The sequence below is a fragment of the Cyanistes caeruleus genome, chromosome 8 (assembly GCF_971803275.1).
Source record: "Cyanistes caeruleus chromosome 8, bCyaCae1.hap1.1, whole genome shotgun sequence".
Classification (NCBI taxonomy): domain Eukaryota; kingdom Metazoa; phylum Chordata; class Aves; order Passeriformes; family Paridae; genus Cyanistes; species Cyanistes caeruleus.
In genome coordinates, this window is record NC_141708.1 from 35,949,352 (window position 1) to 35,961,158 (window position 11,807).

The window sequence follows — 11,807 nt, forward strand, 5'->3', positions numbered from 1 at the left end:
TGCTCCAGGGGAGGGCCGGGTTGGACATTAGGAAGAATTTCTTCACATAAAAGGTTATTAGTCTTTGCGTGGGCTGCCCAGGGCGGGACGTGGCGCTCAGCACCAAAATGGGGAATCTGTCACCAGCTGGACTCGATGATCTCTGAGGTCTTTTCCAACCTCAAAGAATCTGATTTTGTGACCCCCTCAGCTCCAGGGAGGGAAAGGAGAGGGAGTCCCACAGCGCTGGATTTCAGTAGTTTTTATTTCTAGCATTCGTACACGTCCCAGGTGAGTGATCCCCTGTCACGATTTAGAGCACACCACATGACCATGCACAAGCAGGGTGTTTGGATTTTATAAATTATTTCTTCCAGCCTCCACCAGGCCTCAGCAGACACGTCACTGCTAGGTATGGAATTCTAATCAGCAAAGTTACAGGCAAGGTCTTCTTGCTGACACTGAAGCTATTTTTCTGGTCTATTCCTGCGCGTGGCAGCTCCTCGGTGGGAAGGACACAGCTGTCTCACCACCATCCTCGGGACTTAGTTCTTCTGGTAGTAGAACCATTTGTCAACTGTGTGGGGCAGAAAAAAGGAGAGGGTTGGTCCCCTGTGAGCCACCCAGTTATTAAGCAGTCACTTGGCAGTGTGTATGTGTCATCTCCAGCTCAGGGGCTTCCTCTGCTCCTGGCAACAGCTCCTCAGCACAACAAACAGGTTCTGGCACAACCCTGTTTATGTGGATTTGTTTTCCCAAAGCAGTCACCCTTGCTCAGGCTGCCATTAGGAGCATCCATGACTTGGTGCAGGCAAGGACAGCAAGCCAGGATTCCCTCTGGCTCAGTTGACTCAGGGAGACAAAGCCATTTGACCTCCAGCTCCCATGGCCACATGGAAGACAGGCATTTCTCCGCAGGTTTATTCCCCATGAAGGGATTGGAAGTGTCAGCCTAGCTCCTCTTTCTGCTCCCTCAGCTTGCCCTTGGGCCTTGCCCTGGCTACAGCAACATCCAGGTTTAGTTCAGACCCTCGTTTTCCTACAGGTGATTCCTCTGAGGAAGCCCCTGCTCTGTACTGGCATGTCAGGGTGGGTTTTGAGACTCACCTTCGGGTGGGATGGGGCTGGCAGCTTTACACGGCGGTGCCTGAAACAAGAAGGGTGTTATTAGGGACCAGAGGTGTCCTTGCACTCTCCACACATCAGTTAGGGCTGCAGGAGTCTTTCCTGAGCACCATTTTAGACCCTGTGGCAGCTGGTCAGCTGTGGGGGAACACCTGAGCTCACATCACGTCATTCCTGGAGCCTCCCCATCCCAGAGATGCACCGTGTGCCCGAAGTGCTCTCCTCCAAGTGCAGGCTCCAGGGCCATCTGATTCCCAGCACTCCAAAATCTACACAGGTGCAGGCAGCTGCTTTTTTTTTTAAAAAAAAAAAACCTACAATGTTGGTTTAAAAACTATGGGGGAATGAAGGACTCTTTGAGAACTCTTCTGAAGAGCTCTCCCCTTTGTGTTCAACAACCAAAGACAGAGAAAATCCCTGTCTGGTAACACATCCTCCATGAGGGCTTTCAAAAACCTCATTGAGACCCCTAATTGGGAATACCAGCACTTTAGAAAACAAGACAATGGTTTTAAAGGTCTCCCCAGGGCTGCAGAGAGACTCAGGTTTCCAGCTATGGAAGAGAGGCAAGATTTGGATTTCGATTTTCCTGTCTCCTCCCTCTAAGCCCTTTCAGGTTGCCAACAGCAGTACTCTTCAAGTCTAGGGAGACACAATTAATTCCTGAGGCTGGACAGGAGAACTACGCCAGGAATGTCAAGCTCTTCATTCTGAAGCCTGCAATACCCCTGGGGAACTGGGCCCTCTTTTCTCAAAGGGAGACCTGTACTGTGAAGCCCTTGGAAGTCCAAATATTAAAACCCTCTCAGAAGAGCTGACAGCCAAGCTACAGCTCAGAAGTTTAGCCCTCCATGCAAACTCTGTTTGGGATTCCATCTCTTGGATGACTAAGGGCACAGAGAAGCCTCTGGAGGAATGTCTGGTTTGCCCCACATCCATCCTGTTTAACCAGAAGCAGGTGTTCAGCCACCCAGAACATTCTGAGCATGCCAAGTGCCACTCACACAGAGAGAACAGCTCACTACACAAACTGCACCCATTTTCCCCATAATAACACCGGGATTTGGCCACCCCAACTGGTACTTACTGCATTCACAGTAGCTTTTGCACAGTCTTGACTACAGCAGAAAGGGCTGTCAGACACCGTCAGGTTGGTGCTGGAAGACATTGGCCACTTGTGAGAATGTGCAAGCCCAGCCTTTCCCCCAAGGAGCATTAAATAATGGAATACTAAGGATCTCAGTTAACAGCTGCCAAGTGGAGGGGGACGGCCTGGGGAGGCAGCCAGCAGCTAACAGAAAGCATGGCACCACTCAGGAAGGGAAGTTCCAGGGTTTTCAGTTAAGGAAGAGGAAGGTGCACATTTCCCACACGCATTAACCTACCAGTTGATCTCCCCTCCGTCAGTTTTCTTTGTTATTAAAGCTTTCCAGTGTTCGTGGGTGCCTTTGATGACATCCAGGGCAAAATCCTGGAGATGAGAACAAACAGCACGTTACATGGAAGCACCAGACCACCTTCTCCAGACTATCACTTACAAGGAGTTGATTTTAGACAGCTCTGGAAGAGGCTGGAAGAAACCTCTTCTGCTCTGGTGCTGTTCAGGAAGAGCAGAAACTCCCAGTGCACAACAGCTGAGACAACCAGGATTGTACAGGAGAATTGTTTTGCTTTCAAGATGGGAGGATCTGCCAAGGTCACAGAGCGAGCTTGAGGCCAAAAGAAACTGAACACAGTCTCGGGCCAGTGCTCCATTATAAAAGCACCTCCACCCTGCTGCTCCTCCCACTCAGTTTGTCTCCAGCAGCTTGCAGATCCAGGCCTATCCAGGAGCTCTCTTCCACTCCAGGCAAGTAATTCAGACCAGCAGGAAGAGACAGGCAGCTGATCTGGCTCTGCCACTACTTAAAAATTAATTTGTTTCCAGGCATATCAACCTCTTTCCTTAAAAGTGGGCAATATATGCTCAAGTATTAAACTGTCAGCTGGAGAAAGAAACACACGCAGTTCTTTGTTGGTGTGAACACCGGCACTGAATGTCCTGGTTTGATACCAAACCAAGCCAAATAAAACACTGCAGAGCATGTGTGAGGTTCTTTATCCTGATTTTCCAGTTTCCTTGATGGGTTTCACCCATCCTGAGGGGCAGCAAGGTGTTCCAGCACAACCAAATTAGTGCTGTGCTATAGCACCATCAAAGGGGAAAAGTCCTTCATGACTTCCATTTTCTTTCCCAGAGAGGGCTTTTGGAAGATTTCCCCCTCCTCTGCACCACCTCTGGAGCTCTGGGAGTTGAGTCACCTCACTAAACCCCTCATGGCACTCCAGGAAGGGCAGGAGTGAGGACACCAAAACAAGATTTCACTTGCTCAGGAGCAGTAACTTATCTGATCCAAGCCAGAGAAGAGGCAGAGGAGCAGTGCTGCCAAGGCAGAGCCTTACTCACAGGGTGTGAGGGAACACTTTGTTCCCAAAGGAAGAAGTGTTTTAACTCCTGAGTTAAGTTCAACTTGCACCAGGTTGCAGTGGATCAAAGCCAACGGGTAAGGGAGGAAAAGGGTGATGTCAAGCTGCCTTTGCTCCAGAGCTGGAGCAAATAAACCTGGTGTTTTCCACCTGGTTCTGACACGGAGGCTCCCAGCCCTGAAGTGATCCCAGACGAAGAAAATATTCAACACCACCACACTGATAACCCCAGGCATTTTTCTCTGGTATTCCTGCACTCACTAGGCTGGAAAAACAGCAGGATAAAGTGAAATCAACTATCAGCAGCCCCATAAAAATCCAATTTCTCAGCAATTCACTCGTGTCCCCACACACCCTCAGCTCCAGTTTTTGCACCAAGGGAGGTGATCCTACCTTGCCTTTAAATTCTCCATTGAAAGCAAACTGATTTTCTGGCTTTCCATCAGGTACTTTGTATCTTCTGAACCAGTCCACAGTAGCTTCTAAGTATCCAGGCTTCATCCTTCTGACATCCTCGATGTCTGGCAGGGGACATGGGATTTATTAGCCAGAAACAGCACAGAATTTACTGAATTACAGAATTTATGTGGCTCTGCTGAGCTGTTCTGGGCTGTGCCTTCTCCAGCCCCTTCCCCAGCAGCCTTAGCAACATTTCGGCCAGGTTCCCGGAGGACACAGTGAGTATCTCCTCAGGAAAATTACTGTTTCATCCTCAGGGTGTGTATCCCCAGTGTCCCCAGGAGCCTGGACACATTTAAACAGCTCTGATTAGAGGCTTGGGGGACAATCCCTTTCCTTCCACTGGATTGCCACCCTGCGTTTGGAATGCCAGGCCGTGCAGGTGTGACGAACAGCAGTGAAAATGTTTTGCTCTAGGATCGTCCTTCCAGCATCACATCTGATTAACAGCACTGCACAGCAGGAGCAAGCCCAGTCCCCACCTCCTGCAGGCTTTCAGGGCAGAAAGGGAGGCACTGATGCTGCTCATCCCACCCCCTGTAACTCACCATTGTAGCTGTCTGCATCCGGGTCTTCAACGTTGATAGCAATCACCTTCCAGTCTGTCTCTCCCTCATCAATCAGAGCCAGCGTGCCCAGCACCTTCACTTTGATGACTTCTCCCCGAGAGCAGACCTGCAAGGACAAAGGCCTTGGTGTCCATTCTGATGCATCCAAGGAGAGCACAACAGCAGGCTGTGCAGGAGCTCAGCAAGCAGCCAGGTACCATGAAATTAGCTCTCGCTGTCAGCGGCTCATCAGCCCTGGCTCATCTCAGCAACAATCTCCAGAGGCAGCAGAGGGAAACATCACGTTGTTAAGGGAGGGGAGGTAGGAAATGAATAATGTCCCTGGATAATTGACTTTGGAGACATTAATTACACGTTTCAGGAGACATTTAGGATGCGTTACCTTGCTTCCAATTTCGCACACATCAATCGGATCGTTATCTCCACAGCAACCAGTATTTTCATCCTTGTGACTTGGGTCTTCCCAAGTCTGGAAAAAAAAACCCAAACCAACACCAAAATCAACCATACATGAATAAGAACTCACAGGTTTAGAGAGGTAGTGAAAAGCAGGTTTATTTCAGGCATGCAGTTGCCCGGAATGAACAGAGGATGGCCCACTTCACACCTGCTGCCAGGTCAGGATTTGGGCTACTGTTTCCCTTGTGCCTGAGAAGTTTGAATTCAAGTTAAAAGGTCTCATTTTCCAAAAGGTAAGCAGCTCCCTCCTACCCAACAAAACCCCTTTCAACAACTTTCCAGACTTCCTCCTCTGTCCCACGGCTGCGTAAAGGTGAAGTTCACATCTATAAAGAGCAATTGTTGATTTGGCTTCCTGACTGCTCCTCTCCCTATTCATTCCTTAGCAGAAGTTTCCTGGACTCCAGATAGCAGCCCAGCAGAGATGGAAGACAGACAGGGTGTATTGTTTCCCTTTCATTAAACAATTAAAGACACTGTTAACCCTAGAGAAGAGATAAGAATGTGGAGTTCCACTGTGCTCCCCAGTGCATCTCACCCACAGTGGTGAATGCACATTGAAGGACACAGCTCCAGAGGCCAATTAATTGACTCCAAAAACGAGCTGTTTAAAACATGCTCCTGATCAGGAGTGAAAAGCACTCCATGCCCACTTGCACCATAAGGAACATGTTCTCCTAAGGGGGTTGAGATAGAAAAAGGAATGTTCTTCCCAAACCTCTGTATACCAGGACAAGACCAGGGTAGCCAGGACCTTGTGATGGATCCAGAGCGCTCAGGAAGATGTTCTGACACTTGGGTGGTGCTGTGGGGCCGTTCACAAACACTATCACATTTTTCTATCAGGAAGTGTTAAGCTCTTGATGCATAAACACCTTCGATCCACAAACACATGACAGAGCAAAGGCTTCAAAAGATACCATTGTGCACAAAGAGTCAGACACCAGAATCCATTCAAGCAGGAAACAACTCAACTTTGAGGCCCTGTGTGAAGCCATGTGGAGAAAACACTCGACATGTCCTACTGTCAAGAGCAGAAATACCAAATTCAGTGTGTTTGCCTGTGATCTGTCACTGACAGCTTTTTTCTCTGGAGGAAACTCCAGTCTTAGAGAACATCTGAGGCAAACAGCCTTGTTTGAAGTCCCTCTTTATCTAGAAGTCCCCAGCCACTTAAGAGCATATGTCCAGACGTCACTATCATGGTCCCACCTTGCCAGCTGCTTCTGGGAAAGCACATCTGTGCAGTGGTGGGCGTTGGCAAGAAGAGTCTTCCATAAAGATTCAGCCTAAATCCTGCACCATTAGGATAAAACCTTGTGCTTCGCCAGGCACTGAATCGCCAGATGCACGATGACAGCTCCCTTCAGCCACAGAGAAGGACCTGCCAGCTCCTGCCCAACCCACCTCCGAGCAGCTGAGGCTGAGCAGCAGCTGCTCATCCTCAGGGAGCTTGCTTATAACATCAGAGAGAAGCTAAATCCCTAAAACTTGGGATTTCTGCTTAAAAATACCCCTGTTCTCCTGACAGGTTCTCTCCCTCCGCAGGACGATATATCCAGATCAGACTCTCTGCTAATTAATGAGCTAATTGCTCATTAATACAGTGCCAATTGCAGGCACCCTCCCTCCTCCCTGCCAGGATGGATGAGCCACTGGGATAAACCACAGTACCTGTGGGATGGCGCCGTAATTCCAGATGTAGCCCTTGTGGGGAAACACGTTCGCTACGAAGCGCAGTTTCCCTTTCTTCACATCTTGCTTAATTGGGTTTAAGGGTTCCTTTGTTGAAATCTGAAAGAAAAGTTACATAAATCCCTCTGCTTTACCCTTTATGAATAAAAAAGTAATTTTTCTAAATGGAACTGACAAACCAAGAGACCGAGAGATGATGCTGATGCCAGCAGCAGATACTGGACGACTCCTGTTGCACTGCCATCCCTTGGGATATGGTTTCCATCAGGCTTACGAGCCTTGGAATCACATGGCGTTAAGAGCCATAAAATACTGCTTTAATCAGAAGCCACTGGAGAACATTCCAACTTCTGCAATCTCAGCCTCCACACCAGACCTCCAGCATTAAGCAAGTACTGACAGGAGAAGTTAGAAACCACTCTGATTCCGGAGGTGGAATTGAGGAGGAATCGGCAAAGGTCAAGAAAAAGGGTTAAGACTGGAACTGTAATGCAGTTACCTCCATTTTAGCGTTTGTCCATCGAGGTACCTCCACGACCATGTTGAACACATTCTGAAGAAAGCAAAAGAGCAGTGAGTGGGAAGGAATCTTGGGGCCATGCTTTAAACTAGGGAGTGCATACAGGTGAGCACAGAAAGCAGCCAGTTCACCTGAAACCGTGTTTTTCCTGCTGGGTTCCTTTTTTCAGTGCTCATTTTGAGACAGCTGATAGCCCAGTCAGTCACATGTCATCACTCCAAGCTGTATCCCACAAAACACCCCAATAGCCAGACTGAGGTTCCCACACGTTCTCCATCAGTTGCCACCTACAAACATCCTCATCACACTCCTAGGCTACAGGAAAAGGTTAAACAGCTGCATACAAACCTGGACATAACAAAATGGTGTTTGGGCCATATTTCTTAAAGACAAAGTGATGCTACAGAAAGAGCCAGTCTGGCCACTCAGAAAAGACAAGGCCAACAGGACAAGCCATCTATTTAATAGTGTAGCTATCTATGTACCGCCCTGAAGGAGTGTGACCATCACTCCCAAATATTCTGGTCATCATGTAGGGAAGAATGCCCTTCCTCCAAGCTGACACTCTTGTAAAAGCAGACCTTGCTAGTGGCATGGTGTGAGGATAAAAATGTGGGGGGGAAATGCAGAACCACATCTCACTGTATCTTGTTTACAGGTGACACTTGAAAACACCTCCTGTTGATCCAGCTGGGCTGAGAGTTCAATGTCAGCTTCCTCTCCAAGAAAACAAGCTCTTCCATGCCTGAACCTTAACATCTGCTGTTTGAAGAGATTATGGCTTTTTAACAAAAAGTCAAACCTTGCTCCCTGGCCTGGGCAAGGATTCTAATCCCCACCTTAAGCAGCATTAGCATGGCAAAGTCCCTCGAACTTGTATTGCCCCATAATTGGATTGATATTGTGCAACAAGGGCTGTTACATCACTGACTTTGCCCACACCCTTCCATAGCAGAGCTTTATTACAACCCCTTAATTGCAGGGGGGTCACTGCTCATTTGCATTTTGTTTGCAGAGAGGCACAGAATTATTTTTATTCCTAACTTGAGGGAAGGAATGAGGCAACTGGAACAGGCTGGGCTGGGTTCTTATGGTTTTGCAGGCAGGGAAAGATGACTTGGGGCTGCATCTTTGTAAAGACTGAAGCTTCCCCAAGGTCCAGCCTGGCCAAAGACACACAGAGAGCAGCCCAAGGTCATCCCTTTGCAATGACACAAGTCCAGGTAAGGTCAACACAGCCCAGCCCGAGACTGAAAAAAACACCCTGCAATCCTCTCAGCGTCTTAGGAGTCTGAGGATAAAGATCAGGGAGCCCAGACAGAGTGGGACAACCTTTTGCTTCCACCTGGGTCCTGTAACTGGGCTGGCAGCCCACCTGCTAAGTGATGAGTAAAACCTCAGTGCTGAGGCACTTCAGCTACAGAGAGAGCCCCATGGGACCAGCACCATTGTGCAACTTCAGGGACTTTGACCTTCAGCTATTGTGACTTTTTTCTCTGAATCACTTGGCACAGAGGTGCTGGCAGCAGCACTGCCTGCCTGAGGGCACACCAGTAGCCCAGTTTCCCCAGTTAAGCATTACCAGTTCAAGGAACTCCTCACCTCTGTACTCATTCCCCTGCTCCTTCCTCCCCTGTTCTGCAAAGCGTGGCATTATCTGGATTTTCCTTGTCTGGGTTACCTGCCAGGCACCTGCACTGGGAACTGCTTCCCTACTCAGCCACTGCTTCACCACTGTCCTTGATGACCACAGTCCATCTTTTCCCCTCTGAAAAGGCAAAAGCCACTTCAGACTTCCCAGAGCACCTCGGGTAGCTCCATCACCTTCACCTCAGTAGCTCAATCAGCTGCTTTTTTAGAGGTTCATCTCTCAATACTGCATATTCTTTTTTCCTTTCCCAGAACCACTCCCCACCTCTCAATTTCAGCTCTCTCTCACAAGTAACAGTTGCTCCACTACATTTCCCGAGCTGCACAGCTTTTTAGTACAGAGAAAGAAACAAGCTACAACACTAAAGTACACACTCAGACAGCCCGAGGTACCGCTGAAAAAAAACATTAAATGAAAACTGAAACACAACCATTTTGATTTCCTGAAGCTGGGGCATTTTTTACTCAGAACAGCCTAATTTGACTAACCACTGGCTGCTAGAAGGATGTGAAAGCCCTGCAGCCCTGCAAGGGGCAGGTTCTGCCAGGGAAAAGGTCCCAGGAGATGCTACAGCAGGAATTTAACCTGTTCATCTTTCTTGTTCAGTGTGAGATTATACTGCAGACCATACTGTAGCCAAAACCCAAGCCTGAAATATCATGCAGAACCCTTAGGAATGGGTGTAGGTATTACAAAATAAGCAGTTTTCTGCTTAGCTAACCCAAAACGCCTGCATGGGTAAGCTCAAGCCAGCCACTCGCGTCTCTGACGCAAAAAAATGAGAATGAGATCATCCATTCACTTCTCCTGGGTCGCTCCACCCGAGGCCAGGACGGTGAGAAACCCATTCCTTGCAGGGTGGAGACAATGACTCCAGGAGGTCCTCCTGCAGTCTGGGGAGCTGGGAGCCTCCCCCAGGAGTCTCAGGCTGCAGGACCCCGTGGTTCCCAGATCCCCTGGTCCACTAGATGTTTCAGGACTCCCTGGTCCCTGTGTGTTCCCAGATCCCCTAATCCTCCTGGATGTTTCAGGACCCCTGGTCCCCTGTGTGTTCCCAGATCCCCTGGTCCCCTGGATGTTTCAGGATCCCCTGGTCCCTGGGATGTTTCAGGACTCCCCAATCTCTCAGATGTTTCAGGATCCCTGGTCCCCTGTGTGTTCCCAGATCCCCTGGTCCCCTGGATGTTTCAGGATCCCCTGGTCCCTGGGATGTTTCAGGACTCCCCAGTTTCTCAGATGTTTCAGGATCCCCGGTCCCTGGGATGTTCCCAGATCCCCTAATCCTCCTGGATGTTTCAGGACCCCTACTCCCCTGTGTGTTCCTAGATCCCCTGGTCCCCTGGATGTTTCAGGACTCCCCAATCTCTCGGATGTTTCAGGATCCCTGGTCCCTGGGATGTTCCCAGATCCTCTGGTCCCCTGTGCATTCCCAGATCCCCATGTCCCTTGGATGTTCCAGGATCCCAGATCTCACGGATGTTCACAGACCCCCTAGTCCCTAGGATGTTCCCAGATCCCCATGTCCCCTGGATGTTTCAGGACTCCTTGGTCCCCGGGATGTTGCAGGACTCCCCAATCTCCTGGATGTTTCAGGACCCCTGGTCCTGTGTGTTCCCAGTCCCCTGGTCCCCTGTGTGTTCCCAGATCCCCTAATCCCCCTGTGTGTTCCCAGATCCCCTGGGTGTTCCCAGATCCCCTAATCCCCCTGGATGTTCCCAGATCCTCTGGTCCCCTGGAGGTTCCCAGATCCCCTGGTCCCCTGGGTGTTCCCAGATCCCCTGGAGGTTCCCAGATCCCCTGGTCCCCTGGGTGTTCCCAGATCCCCTAATCCCCCTGGATGTTCCCAGATCCTCTGGTCCCCTGGAGGTTCCCAGATCCCCTGGTCCCCTGGGTGTTCCCAGATCCCCTGGAGGTTCCCAGATCCCCTGGTCCCCTGGGTGTTCCCAGATCCCCTGGAGGTTCCCAGATCCCCTGGTCCCCTGGGTGTTCCCAGATCCCCTGGAGGTTCCCAGATCCCCTGGTCCCCTGGGTGTTCCCAGATCCCCTAATCCCCCTGGGTGTTCCCAGATCCCCTGGAGGTTCCCAGATCCCCTGGTCCCCTGGACGTTTCAGAACCCCGGATCTCCCGGATGTTTCAGGAGTCCCCGATGCCCTGCGTGTTTCAGGACCTTCTCTTACCTTCCCGGCGTCCGCGTAGATGGGGATATCGTGGAACGGGGAGATGTAGCGCCCGGCGGCATCCTCTGCAAGGCAAAGGGAGGGGGCCGGCAGTGAGACCCCCCCGGCAGCTCCCACCTGGGCGGGCTCAGGCGAGCGCTGGGGGGGTGCGGAGAGGCGGGAAGGGGCGCGGGGGAGCCGCGGCGGCGGCGGCCGGAGCACTCACTGAAGAAGAGCCGGTACTCGGGGCTGTGGGGCCCGGCGCGCTCCTCCACGCCGTACCCCGACATCGCCGCGCACGCGCCCGCGCTCGCCGCCGCCGCCGGGACACGGGGTACACTGCGCATGCGCCGTGCGCGCGCCCGGCCCGCCCCCCGCGCCACGCGGCGCCTCAGGGAATGGCCCGGCCCGGCCGGGAATGGTTCTATCCAGTTTGGAATGGTTCTACCCGGCCGGGAATGGTTCTATCCAGTTTGGGATGGTTCTACCCGGCCGGGAATGGTTCTATCCAGTTTGGAATGGTTCTACCCGGCCGGGAATGGTTCTATCCAGTTTGGAATGGTTCTACCCGGCTGGGAATGGTTCTACCCGGCCGGGAATGGTTCTACCCAGCTTGGAATGGTTCTACCCGGCCGGGAATGGTTCTACCCGGCTGGGAATGGTTCTAACCAGCTTGGAATGGTTCTAACCAGCTTGGAATGGTTCTACCCGGCCGGGAATGGTTCTA

General features: G+C 50.9%; 1 protein-coding gene across 1 annotated transcript; it reads right to left on the reverse strand.

The window, feature by feature from the left end:
• Window positions 1-226: 226 nt before the first annotated feature.
• On the reverse strand, window positions 227-11,450 carry PPA1 (inorganic pyrophosphatase 1). The gene is made up of 11 exons (XM_023930098.2): window positions 11,307-11,450; window positions 11,102-11,166; window positions 7,252-7,305; window positions 6,732-6,851; window positions 4,981-5,067; window positions 4,578-4,704; window positions 3,964-4,091; window positions 2,490-2,575; window positions 2,192-2,261; window positions 1,087-1,126; window positions 227-556 (listed from the first exon to the last, which is right to left on the reverse strand). The coding sequence occupies exons 1-11, from the start codon at window positions 11,425-11,427 to the stop codon at window positions 525-527; spliced, it is 930 nt and encodes a 309-aa protein (XP_023785866.2). The 5' UTR covers window positions 11,428-11,450; the 3' UTR covers window positions 227-524.
• Between the last annotated feature and the right edge of the window lie 357 nt (window positions 11,451-11,807).